The sequence below is a fragment of the Delphinapterus leucas genome, chromosome 20, assembly GCF_059928025.1.
Source record: "Delphinapterus leucas isolate spDelLeu-1000000601 "Yukka" chromosome 20, BTC_Dleu_Yukka2, whole genome shotgun sequence".
Lineage (NCBI taxonomy): Eukaryota > Metazoa > Chordata > Mammalia > Artiodactyla > Monodontidae > Delphinapterus > Delphinapterus leucas.
The window spans coordinates 4,990,582-5,011,238 of record NC_143148.1 but is presented as its reverse complement, the minus strand read 5'-3'; the positions used below and the strand labels follow the sequence as shown (position 1 = coordinate 5,011,238).

The 20,657-nt window shown below is 41.3% G+C and overlaps 1 protein-coding gene and 1 pseudogene across 6 annotated transcripts; one reads left to right on the top strand and one right to left on the bottom strand.

Annotated features, from left to right (window-relative positions):
• Nucleotides 1–3,175: 3,175 nt before the first annotated feature.
• On the bottom strand, nucleotides 3,176–20,028 carry LOC111180984 (uncharacterized). 6 transcript variants are annotated; one of them, XM_089902067.1, is made up of 5 exons: nucleotides 19,885–19,960; nucleotides 15,296–15,535; nucleotides 14,401–14,468; nucleotides 6,554–6,707; nucleotides 3,176–5,195 (listed from the first exon to the last, which is right to left on the bottom strand). In XM_089902067.1, exons 3-5 carry the CDS (start codon nucleotides 14,413–14,415, stop codon nucleotides 3,511–3,513), a joined length of 1,854 nt encoding a protein of 617 aa, XP_089758193.1. In that variant the 5' UTR covers nucleotides 14,416–14,468; nucleotides 15,296–15,535; nucleotides 19,885–19,960; the 3' UTR covers nucleotides 3,176–3,510. The 6 variants fall into 6 exon arrangements, with proteins under 6 accessions (XP_089758193.1, XP_022441647.2, XP_022441653.2 ...); XM_022585939.2 differs by lacking the exon at nucleotides 15,296–15,535 and having other exon boundaries at nucleotides 19,885–20,013; XM_022585945.2 differs by lacking the exon at nucleotides 15,296–15,535 and having other exon boundaries at nucleotides 6,581–6,707; nucleotides 19,885–20,013.
• LOC149744558 (synaptobrevin homolog YKT6 pseudogene) lies at nucleotides 10,656–13,890 on the top strand (annotated as a pseudogene).
• Nucleotides 20,029–20,657: the final 629 nt, after the last annotated feature.

Here is a 20,657-nt window from a genome sequence, read left to right as displayed (position 1 = left end):
GGCCTTGTGGCTGGAAGGAGTAAGCGTACCTTTCTCAATCTCTCATTCTACTATCAAATGGTTTGTTCAGATTATAATCTTTTTAATTTAAGCCAAATTAAAAAAAAGACCAGCTAACCCAATTCACTCCAAAGTTCCCCCCCAGGTCCCTGCCTAGGGAATGTACCATACTCCCTTTTAGGACTTCAAGTCCCAAGAAAAAAACAGCTTGAATAAAATTCAGGATGTCATGTAAAGCAATGATGTCTGAATATCAGGAGAAATCACCAAAGCAGCTGAGGAGTACCGAGAAGTGGGTGCGTCTCAAAGGACCCATGCTGGTACCAAGCATAGGTTTGGGGTAGACTCCAGGTGTCCTCTGATAGGTGTCTCTGGTATCATACTGAGTACAACAAGAAAATGTCAACAAAAATTCAATTAAGAATCAAGGAGAGGGCTTCCCTGGCGGCGCAGTGGTTAGGAGTCCGCCTGCCGATGCAGGGGACACGGGTTCGTGCCCCGGTCCGGGAAAATCCCACATGCCGCAGAGCAGCTGGGCCCGTGAGTCATGGCCGCTGAGCCTGCGCGTCCGGAGCCTGTGCTCTGCACCGGGAGAGGCCACAACAGTGAGAGGCACGCATACCGCAAAAAAAAAAAAAAAAAAAAAAAAAAAAAAATCAAGGAGAAAAAAGGGAATTTTATTTGAGCCAAACTGAGGATTCTAACTTGGGAGACAGACTCTCATAAAGCTCTGAGAACTGTTCTGCCTGTTGGAAGTCAAAGGCACAGTTGTATTCATTTTCAAGACAAAGGATCGTTCATCAAAATGACATACTGATAATTTTTCAAAAAGTTCACCAAGGATACATATCCAGGTTAGTACATACAGAGCGAGCAGCAACTCACCATGACCTCCTACAGAGCTGGGAAAGGACTGTATTCTTTTAAGAAATTAAATCACTAGTGTCAGAAGAAAAAAATAAATTGATCTTCACGGTCAAGCAAGCACTCCCACGTTTGAGGAGCTGTGGTTGATGTGTAATGCAGATGCACACTGCACTTTAGGGAGGGAGGAGGCCCAAACAAACAGAGAGAGAATTTTGTTTTTTTCTTGTCTTTCCTTAAAATACAAATTTTATTTCATCAACTCCAAGCACAAAAAAGAGATTATTTTTATCCCTATTTCTGAAATTTTATTTCCTATTTTTTTTTTTTTTTTTTTTTGCGGTACGCGGGCCTCTCACTGTTGTGGCCTCTCCCGTTGCGGAGCACAGGCTCCGGACGCGCAGGCTCAGAGGCCATGGCTCACGGGCCCAGCCGCTCCGCGGCATGTGGGATCTTCCCAGACCGGGGCACGAACCCGTGTCCCCTGTATCGGCAGGCGGACTCTCAACCACTGCGCCCCCAGGGAAGCCCTCCTAATAATTTTTATATGCTTACTGTATCTTCATCTCCTGTAAAGGTGCAACCCAGGGGTCTTGTTTTGGCACACACAAAAAAAGGTATGTAGAAATCTGATCATGTGGTGCATATTTACAAATGGGGAGGTAGGTTTCAGGGGGTTTGAGTCTGAAATTGTACTGCTATGGTATTTTCATTATAGTTACAGAAATAATCTGGGTTACACTATGGAGTTCATAGCTCACATGCAAATTATGAATATACATATATTTCAAAAACTGTTGTTTGAATCTAAATAGAAAGAAATTGTTACAGATGTCAGTCAACTTAGAAAGCATGATGATGTGTAATTAGTGACCATTTATTATAAAGTGCCCCAATGTGGTGGGATATGCTTGGGTTAACAGAGGGCACATGATTCATTAAGGGCTGTAAATAAGATTACATTTTACTTATTTGTTGTTGTTTTCCTTTTTTTGGCCTCACCCCGAGAAATGTGGGATCTTAGCTCCCCGACCAGGGATCGAACCCATGCCCCCTGCAGGGTCTTAACCACTGGACCTCCAGGGAAGTCCCAACATGTTACTTATTTGGATGTGAGTATGATACATTCTATATAAAATGGTGTCAAAATGCAATTCCAGAGGCCAAATCTGCAGCCTTCACAAGCACACTCTACTCTGGTTCTTTTGATTACTGTCCTCTATAATACTGTGTCTTCAGTCTTCAGTTTCCAAAAATAAGACTAATATTTATTATTTTATATATAGAGCAGCCATTCCCTTTCAAAAGACAGGGAGACCATTGTTCCCCCCCCCATTTTCCTCCCACGTATGCCATGTCTAGTAACCCATCATTCTACTCACATGAAAACCTCGTTCTCGCAATATCCTGTCCTGCTCTCGTCCATGATCAGCTGGTAGAGTAGGCCCTTCCTATAATAATCAACAGAGGCCCTGAGTCCCGTCAACAAATCCAGAGAAGGGGCTGTGACCCCCAAAAGCACAGTAATTTAGAAAACAGTTTTATATTTATATTCTGTCACTCCATACATTTGTGTAGTTTTTCCTCAAAGATGTATAATCTAATATCAAGTGAGGTATGAGTCCTGGCTACAGGCTTTGCCATACACATTGGTTTTACACGGTGTCTCTCCATGATGGAGTCTATTTTTCCCTTCACTGAAACACAGGTGATATACAATATTTTGTTTCAGGTGTACTACATAATGGTTTAACAATTGCATACATTACGAAATAATCACTTTGGTAAGTCTAGTAGCCATCTGTCCCCATACACTTATTATTACTATGTTCCTTATGCTGTACATTACACCCCCGTGCTTTATCATGTAACTGCAGATTTGTACTTCTTAAAGCCCTTCTGTTTCACACACACCTCGAACCCTCCCTCCTACCTTCTGGCAACCATTTATTTGTTCTATGTATGAGTCTATTTTCCTTGTATTTTGTTTTCTAAATTCCACATATAAGTGAAGTCATGTGCTATGCCATTCTCTGACATTTCACCTAGCAAAATACCCTGCAGAGCTATTCATGTTGTTACAAATGCTAAGACTTCATTTTTTCATGGCTAATATTGCATTGTGTGTGTGTTTGTATGTACGTATATATATGTATAACATTTTCTTTATCCATTCACCTATCAGTGGACATTTAGGTGGTTTTCTTAACTTGGCTATTATAAATAATAATACAACGAAGTGCATATATTTTTTTGAATTAGTATTTTTGTTTTCCCTAGGTAAATACCCAGATGAGCAATTGCTGGATCATACGGCAGTTCTATTTTTAATTTTTTGAGGACCCACCATATAGTTTTCCATAGTAGCTGCACCAATTTACAATCCTACCAACAGTGCCCAAGGGTTCCCTTTTCTCCTCATTTTCACCAACACTTGTGATTTGTGGTCTTTTTGATGACAGCCATTCTGAGAGATGTGAGGTGGTAGCTCACTGTGGTTTTGATTTGAATTTCCCTGATGATTAGGGATGTGCCTCTTTTCACGCACCTGTTGGCCATCTGTATGTCTTCCTTTTCCATGATGGGAGTCTCTCAGCCTGAGTAAGGCTTGGATACTTGCACAAGTTATGTGTCAATCATTACCTTTTAAGGTTTCTTTTTGCTGTGAATTGTCTGATGATCCCCAAAGCCTGAGCTTTGAATAAAAGCATTGCCACATATGTTAGGTTTATGTTTGTTTTCAGTATGTATTTTCTGATGCCTAGTAAGGCTTGCGAATTGGGTATAAGCTTTGCCACACTGACTACATTTGTAAGGTTTCTCTCCAGTGTGGATTGTTTTATGTTGAGTAAGATATGAACGCATTGTAAAAGCTTTGCCACACTCATTACATTTGTAAGGCTTCTCTCCAGTGTGAGTTCTCTCGTGACCCCAAAGTTGTGAACGTTGGATGAAAGCCTTATCACAGTCTTTACATTTGTAAGATTTTTCTCCTGTATGAATTCTCTGATGTGCCATAAGGCTTGAACGTTGGGTAAATCCCTTGCCACACACGTTACATTTGTGTGGCTTCTCACCAGTATGAATTCTCTCATGACCCCAAAGTTGTGAAAGTTCAATAAAAGCCTTGCCGCACACGTTACATTTGTGGGGTTTCTCCCCAGCATGCATTTTCTGATGCCTAGTAAGGCGTGAAAATTGGGTAAAAGCTCTGCCACACTCATGACATTTGTAAGGCTTCTCTCCAGTATGGATTGTCTCATGTTGAGTAAGATTTGATCGCATGGTAAAGGCTCTGCCACACACGATACATTTGTAAGGTTTCTCTCCAGTATGGATCTTCTGATGTTTGTTAAGGCTTGACCGCTCAGCAAAGGCTTTGCCACACTCATTACAATTGTAAGGTTTCTCACCAGTATGCAATTTCTCATGACTCCAAAGGAGTGAATGTTGGATAAAGGCCTTACCACACTCATGACATTTGTAAGGTTTCTCCCCAGTGTGCATTCTCTGATGATTTGCAAGGTGTGAATTTCGACTAAAGACCTTGCCACACTCAGGACATTTGTAAGGTTTCTCTCCTGTATGCACTCTCTGATGTGTAGTGAGATTAGAACACTGGTTAAAGGCTTTGCCACACTCACTACATCTGTAAGGTTTCTGTCCAGAATGAATTCTCCTGTGATTCCTGAGGTTTGAGCTTTTGCTAAAAGCCTTCCCACAGTCATTACAGCTGTAAGATTTTTCTCGAGTGTGTGTTCTCCTGTACTGCGCAGGTGACAACGTGTTTTCCACACTAGGAGGAACTCTGTGAAGTGGTGAAACTGAGGAACCACTGCTGACTGGCTTCTCACCTTGACCGCACGCATACACTTTCTCCTCAGCTGCACATCTCTGCAGCTGAGCCGCCTGGGCCTGCAGCCTCACTCCAGGTCTGCTTTCCAAACACTTGAGATCTCTGTTTCCAGCAACGCTGACGTTATTTTTCGTTGTTAACAAACTTCTTATGGATGGCTTGTCGTGTGTGAAATATTCACGTGCATTACTTCGTACAGAAACACTCTGAGGAAAATTAATTAAGGACTTATTATCGTGATCTTCTCCATGAGTGAGATTTTTGTTATGAGTCAAAAGTACTTCTTTGTCATTTCTTGCATCACATCCCCACTCACTCTCACACTCCTGCACATCTGCACAGACTTCCTCGAGGTCAAAATCCTTGATGCCATGGTTGTCATTTCTGTCCAGTATCACTAGATGGTATAATTCTCCTTTATTAATGCCCTCTCTTGGTGATAACTCCTTGATTGTAAATCCAGCAGAAAGGCTTCCTATTAAATCAGTTGGAAAATAAATATTTTATATTGAATTACATAATTATACAAAAAATAGGTTTAACAACATGTGGAAATATATACGAAAATAGATATTTTAAAAAGTCTGTATATCACAATAATAATTAATAAAATGTTTTAGAAACCCATGATAAATCTAGCAGGTAAGTTAATAAGTAACCACAATTATACAAAATAATAGTCTCTGGCATTCTAAAGGATTTTTCCATAAAAACCAAAGAAAGAATTTACATTCTAGAAGGAACATATAAAAGGAAAAGTGAAATATATGTTGAGAATCACTGAACTTTGTCTATCTCCTGAGTTCTTCCAAGGATATAAAATATGAAAGGAAACTAAATAGGTCCTGCGGTCAGGACTACAGAGGACTTAGCCCTGATACGTATTAAATGAAAACCAAAAGAGATCAAGGGGAAAGAGGACTCCAGAGAGAACCATCTCAGTCCCTCTCAAACCAAGGCACCAAAATGGTCAATGGTGTCAGAAAATAAGAGTATTGTAGGTCATGACAAAGCTTCTCCTCAGCTCTGAATGAACTGGAGCATCACGGTAGAGGGGGAGCTTAAGCTTTTATATATTTGAATAACAGAGTGACAAGTTTTAGTGTGTGGGAGGGGTTTCCTTTGAGCACCCAAAAGAAACAAACTTGTATTCTTCCACAGATCCTTCCCATTTGAGGAGAATTTCCTAAACAATATTTAATGGAGCAGTTTACTTTGTGCCCACTTGAGCTCACATCTTGATATGTTCCCACTTGCCTGGATTTTTTCCTATTTTCACTTTACCCTCCAAAGTCCAGGGCTCTTTCCCTTGTTCTGAAATGGAGGTAATATTCAGCTTAAGAGAGATTTCCATTCATAAAGTAAAATGGAGTATGACATGCTATGCTGTTCCAGAACACATGCCCAGCTCTTTGTTCAGCTAAGAAGAAAGAAAACTATAGTTGGGTCTAGAAATGTATTATAAAACTTAGTCAACTGACTGCCTCCTGAATGCTTAGATTATTTTAAGTATGCAGATATCTAGCTCTCTTCCACGAACTACAGAATCAAAAGCACAAGAGTGAAACCACAGAATGACATATTTTTAAAAATTTGCCATAAGGCTTTCTGACTGCTGATGTTCTGCAACCACCACTAATCAAGCATGAATGCAGAACATCTGAAGAAACGAGAAGTTATAGAGTCATAAGCCACATTATGAAGGCTTTTCATTCTGAATCCAAACAGCTTCAATCACTCTCTCAAGAACAGAGGAGATCTGAAACTCTCACAGGCATGCTAGGGGCTCATAAAAGACTCAGAAGGGAAAATGCAAAGATATACAGTAGTTACCAACTTCCGGAGAGGAGTTATCCTCACCCAGGGAGAGCAGGTTCCTGTAGGTCTCTAACATCACGTCCCTATACAAGGCCCTCTGAGCAGGGTCCAGGCATTCCCACTCCTCCTGAGAGAACGTGATGGCCACATCCTTGAATGTCAACAGTCCCTGAAAGGAAAGCACATTTCACCAAGTGGACAAGGAGAGAATTCTGAGTTTGACACAAAATTACAGAAGCAGCTCTGGCTAGAGCAAATGTTCTGACTGATCCATAAGATAATTGTAAGCAAGTTACATTTCTCGATTTTTTTTCAACTGAGGTGAAATTCATGTAACATAAGGTTCGCTATTTTAAGGTATCACTCAGAGGCATTTAGTACATTCACAATGTTGCACAAACACCACCTGTTTAGTTCAAAAACATTTTTATCATGCTAAAGGAAATTTACCCATTAAGCAATCGCTTCCCATTCTCCTTTGCCCCCATCCCTGTACACCACTAATGCCTACTGTCATTACACATTTACCTATTTGTGATATTTCCATATAAATGGAATGGTATGAAATGAGCTTTTCCGTGTGGCTTCTTTCACTTAGAATGGTGTTTTTGGTTCATCCATGATGTAGTATCAGTACTACATTCCTACAGTATCAGTACTACATTCCTTTTTTAGGGCTGAATAATATTTAATTCTATGACTACACCACATTTTACTTATTCACTCATCCCTTGATGGCCATTTAGCTTGTTACCACTTCTTGCCTAGTGTTAACAGTGCTGCTGGGACTTTCATGTACAAATATGTGTTTGAATACCTGTTTTCAATTTTTTTTTTGGTATATAGCTAGAGAGGAATCAGAATCACATTGTTTAAACTTTTTAAGGTCTGCCACACTGTTTTCCACAGCAGTACATTTTACCAGCAATGTGTCAGGATTCTCATTTCTCCACATTTTTACTAATACTTGCTATTTTGCATTTTATTATACTCATCCTAGCTGGTGTGAAATGATATCTCTTTTTTAAAAATTTATTATTTTTGGCTGCATCAGGTCTTAGTTGCGGCATGCAGGATCTTTTGTTGCCGTGCGTAGGTTTCTCTCTAGCTGTGGTGTGCGGGCTCAGTAGTTGCAGCATGTGGTCTTAGTTGCCCAGAGGCACGTGGGATCTTAGCTTCCCAACCAGGGATGGAACCCGTGTCCGCTGCACTGGAAGGCGGATTCTTAACCACTGGACCACCAGGGAAGTTCCAAATGATGTCTCATGGTGGTTTTAATTTTGCATTTTCCTAATGACTAATTTCGTTGAACATCTTTTCATGTGCTTCTTGGCTGTTTCTATATCTTCTATTCTTGAATTTTAGAATCAGAGAAATGTCTACTAGAAGTCTTTTGACCAACTTATAATTGGGTTCTTTGTATTTTTGTTGCTGATGTGTAGGTGTTCATATACTCTATAGAGAGTAGACCCTTACCAGATATGTGATTTGCAAATATTTCCTCCCATTTGGTAGATTATGTTTTCACTTACATGACAGTGTCATTCAGTGCACAACCATTATTAATTCTGTTGAAGACAAATTTATGTATTTTGTCTTTCTGTTTTTTGCTTTTGGTGTCATATCAAAAAAATCCACTGCCAAGCCCAAGGTCATGAAGATTTGCCCCTATGCATTCATCTAAGGGTTTTATAGTTTTAGCTCTTATATTTAGTTTTTGATTCATTTTGAATTATTTATATGCAGAAAGGCAAAGGTTCAATTTCATTCTCTTTCACATGGATATCCAGTTGTCCCAGCACCACTTAAGAGACTATTCTTTTTCCATTGTATATTCTTGGCACCCTGGCAAAAAAAGGAATTGACCACAGATGTATGGGTTTATTTGTGGACTCTCATTCTATTGCTTTGATCTGTATTTCTATCCTCATGCTAGAACCCCAGTCTTGATTACTCTAGGTCTGTAGTAAGCTTTGATGTTGGGAACAGTAAGTCCTCCAACTTTGTTGGTTTTTTTCACATTTATTTTGGTTATCTGGGGTCTGTTCAAATTTAATATGAATTTTATTTTATTTCTTTGATTTATTTATTTTTGGCAGTGTTAGGTCTTTGTTGTTGCATGCGGGCTTTCTCTAGTTGCGGAAAGTGGGGACTGCTCTTCGTCACGGTGCGTGGGCTTCTCATTGCGGTGGCTTCTCTTGTTGCATAGCACAGGCTCTAGGTATGTAGGCTTCAGTAGTTCTGGCACACGGGCTCAGTAGTTGTGGCTCATGGACTCTAGAGCACAGGATCAGTAGTTGTGGCGCATGGGCTTAGTTGCTCCTCAGCATGTAGGATCTTCCTGGACCAGGGCTCGAACCCGTGGCCCCTGCATTAGCGGGTGGATTCTTAACCACTGCGCCACCAGGGAAGTCCCCAATATGAATTTTAGGATCAACTTTTCCGTTTGTGCAATAGAGACTGCTGGGATTTGATGGGGATTGCATTGAATCTTCGTAACACTTCAGAGAGCACTGCCATCTTTTTTTTTTTTTTTTTTTGCAGTACGTGGGCCTCCCACGGCTGTGGCCTCTCCTGTTGCGGAGCACAGGCTCCGGACGCGCAGGCTCAGCAGCCATGGCTCACGGGCCCAGCCGCTCCGCGGCATGTGGGGTCTTCCCGGACTGGGGCACAAACCCGTGTCCCCTGCATCGGCAGGCGGACTCTCAACCACTGCGCCACCAGGGAAGCCCAATATTGCCATCTTAACAACTCTAAGTCTTCCAATCCATGAACAGAGGATATCTTTACATTTATTTTTTTTTCATTTCTTTCGGCAATACTTGTAGTATTCATTATATAAATCTTCCATTTCCTTGGTTAAATTCTTATTCTTTTTGATGCTGTTGTAAATGGAATTGTTTTACTTTGAATTTGTTGATTGCTAGGTACAGAAATACAACTGATATTGAGTACTGATATTGTATTCTGTAATTTCAGTAAATTTGCTTATATCGCTAGTAGTTTTTTGAGGATTCTTTAGGTCTTTCTAAATATGACATCATGTATCCTGTAAATATAGTTTGACTTCTTTTCTAATTTTGATACCTTTTATTTCTTTTCTTTCTAATTTGTATGGCTACAACTTCCAGTACAATACCAAAGTATAGTTGCAAAATGGGGCTTGTTGTCTTCTATCTAACATTATAAGAAAGTTTTCAGTCTTCTACCAGTATGATGTTAGCTGTGGGATTTTAATAAACATGCCTTTTCAGATCAAGGATATCCCTTCTATTATTAATTTTGAGTGCACTCTGTTTTTGTTACATGGAGTGTTCTGTACATGTCTGTTACATCTCGTTGTTTACAGAGTTGCTCAGTCCTTTATTTCCTTATTGGTCTTCCGTCTGGTTGTTCTACTTATTATAAAGGGAGTACTGAAGTCTCCAACTATTATAGTCTAACTGTCCATCTCTCTTCAATTTTTGCTTCAAAATATTTGGGGTTTAGTTGTTATGTGCATATCATTTATGGTTGTTTCATCATATTGATGGCTCGATCATTTTATTGATATATAATGTCCTTAAAAATCGCTGGTAACAATTTTATGACTTAACGTCTATTTAGTCTGATATTAGCATAGCTAGGATGGGTTACTATTTCCATGGAATATCTTTCTCTATCCTTTCACTTTCAACCTATCTGAGTATCTTAAAGTGAGCATTTTGTAGAAAGATACAGTGGAATCATTTTTTTAAATTCCTGCAATTGTTGCCTTTTAATGTAGAATTTAATCTTTTTACATTTAAAGTAACTCTAAACAACGGAAGAATTGCTTCTGCCATTTAGCTATTTGCTTTCTGTATGTCCAATATCTTCTTTGTTTTGTAATTCCTCCCTTCCTTCTTTGTGCCTCTGTGTGCATAACATTTGGATTCCCTTCATATTTACTTTTCTGTATACTTTAAAATTATTTTCTTAGTGGTTACCCTGGAAATTACAGTTTATTAGTTTATATTTAACTAATATCTGAGTTCCAGTTGATACTCACTTAGCTTTAATAGCATATAACAATTGCTCCTATACTGTCCCCCTTTGTATTGTTATTGTCAAAAATTACTTCTTTATACATTTTGCTCTCAGTAACACATTTACAATTACTGTTTTACACATTTGTCTCTTAAGTTGCATAGGAAAAAATGAGTTAAAAATCGAAAATACAATAATACTGGCTTTTAGGTATGCCTATGTAGTTACATTACCACTGTTCTTTATTTGTTCCCACAGCTTTGAGGTACTGCTGTTATCCTTTCATTTCAGTCTAAAGAACTCCATTTAATATTTCATGTAGGATAAGTGAGTCAGCATGAACTCCTTCAGTTTTTGTTTATGTAGGCATCTCTAAATTTCACAATCAGTTTTAAGTCATACTTTCCCTGATAATGAATTCCTGGTAGTTTTTTTATTTTAACCTTTCAAACTTTAAATATATCATCAGACTCCTTCCTGGCCTCCAGTTTCTGATGAGTAATAGGCTGTTAATCTTATTGAGGATCCCTGTACATGAGAAGTTGTTTCTGTTTGCTACCTTCCCCATTCTCTTTTTGTCTTTTAACAGTTGGTTATGTGTGTTGCCCAGGCTCTCTATGTGTTTATCCACTTGAAATTTGTTGAGTTCCTACACTTGTAGTTTTTAAATAAATTTATGAGGTTTTCAGCTCTTATTTCCTCAAATATTCTTTCTGCCCATTCTCCTTTCCTTCTGTGACCCCTATTATATGTATACTGGTATTCTTTTTTTTTTTTTTAAACAAATGTTTACCGAGTTCTCATTTTGTGCCCACATTGTTTAACTAAGAATCACCATGTGCATCTTCTTTCATTTTTTTATTTTTTGGCTGTGCCACACAGCATTCGGGGATCTAGTTCCCTGATCAGGGATCGAACCTGTGTCCCCTGTATTGGAAGTGCGGAGTCTTAACCACTGGACCACCAGGGAAGTCCTCTATACTAGTATTCTTGAGAGTGCCCCAAAGGTTTCTTAGTCTCTGTTCATTATTCTTCTTTTTTCTACCTTTCGTCTGCTCAGAGTGGATAATTCCAAGTAATGTATGTTTAAGTTCACTGACTCTTTATTCTGATGGTCAATCTGCTGTCAAAACCCTGTAATAAATTTTCAATCTCAGCTATGGTAGTTTTGGGCTCCAGAATTTCTTTTTCTTCTCTTTTCTATAATTTCTGTCTCATTATTGATATTTTCTATTTGTTGAAACACTTCTCCCACTTTGCTTTAGTTCTTTGTCCATGGTTTCCTGTAGCTCTTGGAGTATGTTTAAAACAGTTGAGTTAAAATCTTTACTTAGGAGCCGGCGGTGGTCTCGAGGGGCGGCGCCGCACTGCTCCCTGCGAGCTGGTCCCGTGGCCAGGTGGGTAGCCAGCCTGAGGGCGCGGCGCCATGAAGCTGTACAGCCTCAGCGTCCTGTACAAAGGCTATGCCAAGGTAGTGCTGCTCAAAGCCACATACGATGTGTCCTCCTTCAGCTTCTTCCAGAGGTCCAGTGTTCAGGAATTCATGACCTTCACAAGTCAACTGACTGTGGAGCGCTCCTCGAAAGGCAGCAGAGCTTCTATCAAAGAATATCTGTGCCATGTCTACGTGAGAAACGACAGTCTGGCGGGAGTAGTCATTGCTGACAGTGAATACTCATCCCAGGTGGTGTTTACCTTGCTGGAGAAAGTACTAGATGAATTCTCCAAGCAGGTCAACAGGATAGACTGGCCAGTTGGATCCCTGGTACCATCCAGTACGCAGGCCTGGATGGTCACCTCAGTAGATACCAGAACACCTGAGAAGCTGACCCCATGACTAAAGTGCAGGCTGAACTAGATGAGACCAAAATCATCCTGCACAACACCATGGAGTCTTTGTTAAAGCTAGATGACCTGGTGTCCAAGTCTGAGGCGCTGGGAATACAGTCTAAAGCCTTCTATAAAACGGCCTGGAAGCAAAATTCATGCTGTGTGATCATGTGACAGCAGCTGGCAGAGGCCCCTGCGCTGGAATGTCACCATCATTCACATCACAACTGCAGCCACCAGGGAGCAGAGCCGCTGTGGAATGACCCGAGTGGGACATACTCAACTTTGGCTTTAGAGCTCATGGGAGGAACTGAAGGGTGGAAGGGACCTGGGGGCAGGGAGGGAACATTCAGATTCACATGTCTAGTAATTTGAGGTCCCCTAAAAGTGTATTTTGGGGCCGAATGAAACCATAAAGCTCAGTGACTCCCGTAAAAAAAATTTTTTTTTAAATCTTTACTTAGTACGCAATGTCTGTTCTTCCTCGGAAACACCATCATTAATGCAGTAATCATGGTTAAGCTGCCCAATCTGGAGAAATCCTTAGACATCTGTACTGAAGTTGGCCTGCACAAAAGCAGCCACTATGGCATTTTTTTTTAACAGTAAAAAGTGTGAAAACCCTTGTGTTTTCATTAAGAGAATAGTCCAATGAGGAAATAAATGAGAAAGTCATCTCTATGTTTACTAACATGAAAACAACTCCAACACATATGGCGTGTAAATATTTAAATTTGCAGAATGGGGGGGGAGGGATAAATTGGGAGATTGGGATTAACATATACACGCTACTATATATAAAACAGACAGCTAATAAGAACCTGTGGTATAGCACAGGGAACTCTACTCAATACTCTGTAATGGCCTGTATGGGAAAAGAATCTAAAAATAAGAAGAGTGGACATATGTTTATGTACAATGATTCAGTTTGCATATGCCTGAAACTAACATAACATTGTAAAGCAACTCCAATAAAAATTTTTTTAAAATTTGCAGAATAAAATACCACAACAAAACATTTACCAAAAAATATTTTCTAAAGTCACTTTAGATTATAAAATGTACTTTTATAAGATTTGGGCTAAGAGCTAACAGTTGTACCTAATGGAGACAGTAAGTGATGGTGGAAGACATGACAGAGAAGGGGATGTTTTACTTCTCAGTCTCTAAACCGCATCACTACGTGGAGCTGAACCACAAATATACATACATGAAATGTCTAATTTAAAAAAATATAACCCTGAACAACAGTTAATAGAATCAGAAAGTGGCTCCAGGCTCTCTGATGGTAGAAAGTTCTGCTCCTATGTCTTGGCTAAATTATAATCATTTTAATCTAAAACACCTGCTGCATGAGAGTCCTTACCGGAACACCTGGGTCTTTGTGAGATGAATGTGGTGTGAATAATTTATAGGGCCTTTCCAGTTAGACAATTAATTTGATTCCAATTTTTAAAACAAATTATGTACTAAAACACCCTCTCTATACCTTATTTCTATTTTGGAACTTTCCATTTTATTCTAAAGTACTGATAATTTGGAGTCAGAAACACACTGATTCACTTAACTTCAAAGGCACTTATAAAATCTGACAAAGCAAGTTTCCCCATGTCAGTCTTCCTTCCCAGACCTCCTCAGGTATTCGTGCACAGCAGTACATCACTTACACACGTAGTCACTTTCATCCTGGTTCACGTGGAGATGAAGGGGCACCCAGAAGGGTGCACTACACAATCCTCACGCCCTACCTCACTGACACCGCAGAGCCGGCTCCCCATCTCCAATCCACGCCAGAGTATAAAACCTTTCACGGGGTGACCACCTGAAAGGGGGCTCTGCCCAAATTCCCCGTCACTGGGTCACAGTAACATGGAATCTGCAGGGAGGTGACAGGAGACTGAGGGAAGGCCCTGTGTGTGAGTAAATATTTTAGACAGGAACCTTCAGAGACCAAGAAGCTCAGCGCGTCCAAAACGTGTCATTTTAGGAAGGAGAGAACAGTCTACAAAGAATATGACTTTCACCTGGGAAAGGGCCATTCCTTCTCCTTTCTTTCCTCTTCCTCTGAGCTTCTTTCTCAGGTAGGATTATTCTGTGTGACAAAAACACGTTCTTAAATGCTTAGAATCAACATCCCCCCCCCCCCCGCGCCACAAGTATACACACAGGGAGAACCTTAATACGGGGGAGAGAAGGGCCACAGCAACAGGAGGGATGCAGACAAATAACCTCCTGTAAGGAGCCCAGTCGGTGGGCCCGTCACCCACTTCTTCAGGAAGCCCTCCCTGCTGCTGCTGGAACGCCCACTGCGCTGCAACTGCGCCGTCCTTGTCCACTTGGCCCTCAGCCAGAGGCAAGTGCCTCGTCCCAGCCCCTGGCTCCTCCCGAGGAAGCCAGCATCCACCGACTGGCTGACACAGGATAGGATGCTTGTCCCATCCCACAAGTGGGAGCAACTCCGAAGGGCCACCCCAGCTCCAGAGCTCCCTGCTGAAGCTATACTGAAGACTTCAGATTTTTGTCCTGAAGGCGATGGGAAACCCTAACAGGGTTTAATGCCAACAGATGACACAATTAAACTTAAGATTTACCCTAAAACCTGTAATCATACTTGTTTCTTCAACTTAATTAGTGGCACAGTATCTATTCTTCCAGGGAACAATGTATCATCTTCAATTACTCCATCCTTTCCTCTTACCTACATCTAATAAATCATCAAACAACACAGACTCTACCTTCTCAATAGGTTTCAAATTCATCCTTTCCTTTCATATGACGCTTTCTACCCCACATGCATCCTCACGTGTCACTCAGATAATTTCAAAGTTCTGCGAAGTTTCCCTTGCCTGTGATTTCGTCTTCCTTCAATCCATAATCCACATACTTACGAGAGTTCACTATTTAAAATGCAACACTGACCTATTAGTATCTTGTTTCAGCCTCTCAATGACCTCTTCGTGTCAACAGGATCAAATCAAGCTCCTTAGGAGAGACCATGTCGTGAGTCCCCTGGTGACAGGACCCCTGCTTTGCCTGCACTTCTTTCACTCTGTGTCACGCTCTGCGTCCAAGCAACATTGCAGGATGCTACTATCCTCTTCTCCACCCTGACAATACACTTACTTTCTTTATTTTGGGATGCTGCTTCTCCTTCATTAGCTGTTGAATTAATATAAACTATTTAAATCCAACTTGAATAATAAAAATAAACTAACGGCCCCATTTAATCCCACCCAGAAGGAATCATTCACCTCTGCAGTTTACGCATGCTTCTGCTATTTCATTTAACAAGGTACGTTTTAAAATATTCACATATCTATTTTCCCTAAAAGAATGTAAGCTCTGTGTAACGGGGAACATGTTTTCCACTCTGGTAGCTTGCATTCGGTTCCACATGCTGGCAGCCACCTCCTGAGATCCCTTCTGAACATAATTTGAAAGCCCACCTTATGGTAACTGACTTACCCAGCTCCTCATCATTCGGTGGGGTCTGCTTATAGGCCATTTGAAAACAAGGTGTTTGAGTGGTAAGACGATATCCTTTTTTCAAAATTGTATTTATTTGGCTGCGTCGGGTCTTAGTTGAGGCACGTGGGATCTTTTTAGTTGCGGCATGCGAAAGCTTTAGTTGCAGCATGTGGGATCTAGTTCCCTGACCAGGGATTGAACCCAGGCCCTCTGCACTGGCAGTGCGGGATCTTAGCCACTGGACCACCAGGGAACTCCCGAGACGATATCCTTAATCATGTAACACTCGATGAAAACATAATTATTAAGAAAGAAATATCTGTGTTTCAGTGTCTTATTGGAAATAGGTTGTTGAGATTGAATGAGCAGAGGTATAACTGCAGAAGAAGTAAGCATATACCAGTTGGCAGATGTCATTGTGTTTACAGCAGTATTATTTCATAGTAATATCATTTTATTATGAATATCATTTTATTACTTTCCTATTGGATTACTAGTGCTAAAATTTGTCTGTATACCGGAAGGTACAAGGATGTGGCTCCCAACACATCCACTGGTGCAACCTCGAGCACTATTTAAAAAGTGGATTTTATGTCAGCTGGGACTGGACCCAGATCATTAAATATGAGGATATAGTAATACCTAAGGAGCTAGGGTAGTCCATACTGATGAGGTATTTTCTATCTTCAACAAGTAGCCTTCTTACCCCCTCAATGTAATCAGAGAAGGAACTGTCCTCCATTTGACTGCGTTACCTGCCCACTCATACTCTCAATACTGACTAGCGTGGACACACACAGCAACACGTCCAACACTACAAGTTTCCACAAACACATGGTCTAATCTTTTCTTCATAACCTCTGCCTTCAGTAAAACATACTGTGTATTTTTTTATGACAAACATCATAAACCAATAAATACTGTGTCTTTTTGCACTCAGTTATAGTGCTCCAATGTTTATGTGAAGATTGTAATTAAGCATTTATTCAAAAAGTTGTCTCAGGTCCTCTGGCTCAGTTCTGCTTTCTCATATAGGCATCCTACGTTATCAAAGGTTCTTCCTAAAATTTGGCCCAAAGTCTAAAACATAATATTATACTGAAGAGATGGAGGGCCAACCATCTGTGTTTATGTTATTCATATTGAATGTTGCACTTATAGCAACATATTCTAAAGTCATATTAGTTTTTTTCCCTATTTTGTTGAAATACAGTTGATGTACAATATTACATTAATTTTGGGTATACTACATAGTGATTTGACATTTGCATACACTATGAAATGTTCATGTTAAGTTTTAAAAAAAGATCTGCCCCATGATACAGAGATAGAGAAAGAGAAGCTGAGAGAAAGGTATGCCTCTGTCTCTGGGCCTATGCCCCTGCCCCTTTCTTAAGAGTTTTTCATACTTGTTGGAGGACTGGGGCACGTTTCAAATTCTAATTATAACTGGGCACTCATTCCAGAAAACTGCCAAATGCAAACACAAGACCAATTTTGAAAATCATTTCAGGGATCTCACTTGCTCAGACTCAGAAAACCTGGTCTACTTTAATTTCTCCATGTTATAGGTGGTGCATGAGACTCACAGGGGAAGTAATTTAACCAAGTTACTTTGAAGAAGCCTGAGTTGAGTGAGCAGAACTGAGTGTAAGTGGTGGCTTGTATAGGTTTAAGTAGAAAGAGTTTGTCCTAATTCCAGATTACCTTTCATATTCCTTAGCGAGAGAAGCTTCTCCTTCAGGGGTTTAATCAAACACAAACATTTAATTTTAATTCCTCTACTCCAGAAAAAAACAGAATCAAAAATTCCAAATTATATTGGGCCTCCCTGGTGGCGCAGCGGTTGAGAGTCCGCCTGCCGATGCAGGGGACACAGGTTCATGCCCCAGTCTGGGAAGACCCCACATGCTGTGGAGCGGCTGGGCCCGTGAGCCATGGCCGCTGGGCCTGCACGTCCGGAGCCTCTGCTCTGCAGCGGGAGAGGCCACAACGGTGAGAGGCCCGCGTACCGCCAAAAAAAAAAAAAAAAAAAAAAAATCCAAATTATAAATAGTTATTACTGCAGGAGAACATGGAAGAGGATCACCTGTGGAGATGAGCTCTAAGCAATCTCTTCATCATGAAAACATGGCCTCTGTTGGAACAAAGTTCCACATCAATCTAGCCCATCTTTCAACATCTGCCCAGAAAGGACAAAAGAGGACTAGAGGGGAGCATCTACTTAGCCGCAGACTTCAGCTCAGAGCTCACTAACTTAGCATTTTTTCTTAAGGGAAGAAAAAAGCTGTTAAATATTAAACTAACTGGTTAAACTAGGATTTGAGTGTTAAAAGATTATCGACATCCTTAACCACATGCATAGTGAAATGCTGTAAAGTTATCTACCAGACATCAAAGAACAGTTCCAAGTTAGGATATAAAGCATAAAACCCTCATAATCTGAACAATAAAATTTAGAGGGAAAATAATCTGGAAATTTAAAAAATAGCCACTGGGTTCTGAGGTTAAAGTTAAAACAAGTGTGAGGATACGTCAAATTTAGAAAAGGATGGCATGAGCCACAGTAGAAAAGGGAGAGGGCAACAGTACTGTTAATGATAGCCATTTTAGGAACTTCCCTGGTGGTCCAGTGGTTAAGACTCTGCCTTCCAATGCAGGTTCGATCTCAACCCACGTGCCTCGCGGTCAAAAAGTCAAAACATAAAACAGAAGCAATACTGTGATAAATTCAATAAAGACTTTAAAAATGGTACACATAAAAAAAATCTTTAAAAAACAAAACAAACAAAAATAGCCGTTTTAAAAAAGCACCAAGTGGTGAAAGAAATTCTTCCCCATTTCTTGAAAGGTAAGAGGAGGACCTAGAATTGACTAAGTCTCTGCCTTCTGGATGAATAGGGCTTGTAAATGAAATTATCATCTGATGCAATGATTAGAAAATGCAGACGCCTCAAACACCTAGCTTGGCAACTGTCTTCTGCATAATTAAAACAAGTCAATAAATTTTACATAAATTAGATTATAGAGCCACATGTTAGTACTTCAGAACTTAATATCCCACGTCCAATCTACTCAATACTCACCTAGGTTTGGGGACCCCATTTTCTCCACCACTATGTGCTTTTTTCTCTGTGTATGTCTTTCTGTGTCCTTCTGCTTCTCTTTTCTCCTTTGACCATTTCTGTGTTTCCTCCTCTCTCTTCTATGCATCATTTTCTTTCCCTCTCTCGATTCCTCCTCCCCCAGACTGTTTGGCCTCACTCTGTTGCAACCTCTGTATCAACACCTGTTGTTCTTTCTCCACAATATTTCTTTCTTTTTTTTTTTTAAATCCATCCTCTGACAAAGGCCTTCCTGACAACTTTCCATACAGTCAGTCATAAAATAAAAAAATACAGAACACAGCAAACAGTATCTCATACACTAGAAACCAACATGACAGGAGTCCCTTCTCATTTTTCTCATCACTGTTAAAAAAAAAAAAAAACCCAAACCTAAGAACTTACTTTTGGTGAGGCACAGGACGTTGGTCCCCTACCAAATGAACCGAAATAACCCAGCAGAGAATTCAAACCAAGGGAGTAAGATTTGGAGCGGGGCGGGGGGCGGGGGGGAGGCGGGGGGTGGTGGTCGTGGTCAGTCTCCACAATATTTCTGATGCCTCACTAGCTGCATATATTTCCGCCTCTGTATTCCCTCACTGGTCTCCCGGGAGGGAGGTGAAGAGCGCAAATCCACCTCCTGAGTCAGGACTTTACCCGACGCAGGGTGGGGTGGGGTGGGAATGGGGGTGGGGAGGGGGGCCGGGAGTCAAAGGTTTGAGAAAGGGAGTCAGAGTAGGAAAACATCGCTGCAGGAAGTCAGTGTCTATATGGACCGAAGGCAGAAAGTTGGGGCCGGTACCTGCCTCAGAACGATTTAACCGGAACCGGACCCAGACTCCAGGGACCCGAACCGAGTCTTCTGCTGACGCCGAGACAGGCGAAAGATGAGACTCAGAGCAAGAGCGACGAGCGCGTTCAGGGGTTTTAACATACCGGGAGACCCCGGAAATCCGGGTGTGGTGGAGCAGTGCCCGAAGACCTCATAGCATAATTTCGAGAAAAACCGAGACTTCACTCTCCTGAGTGCCCGCGACGCTCCGCGGGATCCGCTTCCGGGTCTGCAGGGAACTGCGCGTGCGCACCGGGGCGGGGGCGGGGCCGGAGGCGGGGCCGGGGCCGTCAAGGGGCGCGTCTCAGACGCTCCGGCGGGTGGAGGCGGTGTCTCTGGTGGAGCCTCCCCGCCCCGCACCCGCCCCTGGAAGATTCTGGTCTGTTCCTCTTCCTTGCGGACAGGCTCCGCGTTTCTACTTTGAATCTTTTGAACGTGTCTCTTGTCCTTTGGAGCCAGGCTACGTGCAGGATTAGAGGTGCTTGGGGCAGTTGTATTGGAAGCGGAGAGTTGAGAACGGTTTACGTGAAAACAGCGAGCGGATGAAGATGCGGATTCACCAAGGACGGCACGAGCGCTGGGACCTTGGGGGCGGGGCTTGGCGTTGTGGGCGTGATCCCGGAACTTGTGAGGCCCCAGGCAGTTACAGCTTTTTATTTAATTAAACGAAAGCCTGAGTTTGATTTAGAGGTGATGGAAACTGGAGTGACAGGAAAGGCAAAATTGTGCCTGTGCGGAATGTGCAGTTTTATACTCACTTCCCTCCAGAGCATAATTTAAACTTCTGTCCCCCATTCACTTGGAGGCATCAAAAAGATCAGTGAGGAAAAATTTCAACCCCAAACCTGTCATTGTCTGAGGTACTCGGTTGGAGACT

Coding starts and splice junctions, on each gene's coding strand:
- LOC111180984 (XM_089902065.1), bottom strand. CDS start 19,935: ATGAGGTCTTCGGGCACTGCTCCACCACACCCGGATTTCCGGGGTCTC. Junction 6,708..19,884: donor CGGATTTCCGGGGTCTCCCG/GTATGTTAAAAC, acceptor CTTTCCTTTCAG/GGACTGTTGACATTCAAGGA. Junction 5,196..6,553: donor TAACTCCTCTCCGGAAGTTG/GTAACTACTGTA, acceptor CTGATTTAATAG/GAAGCCTTTCTGCTGGATTT.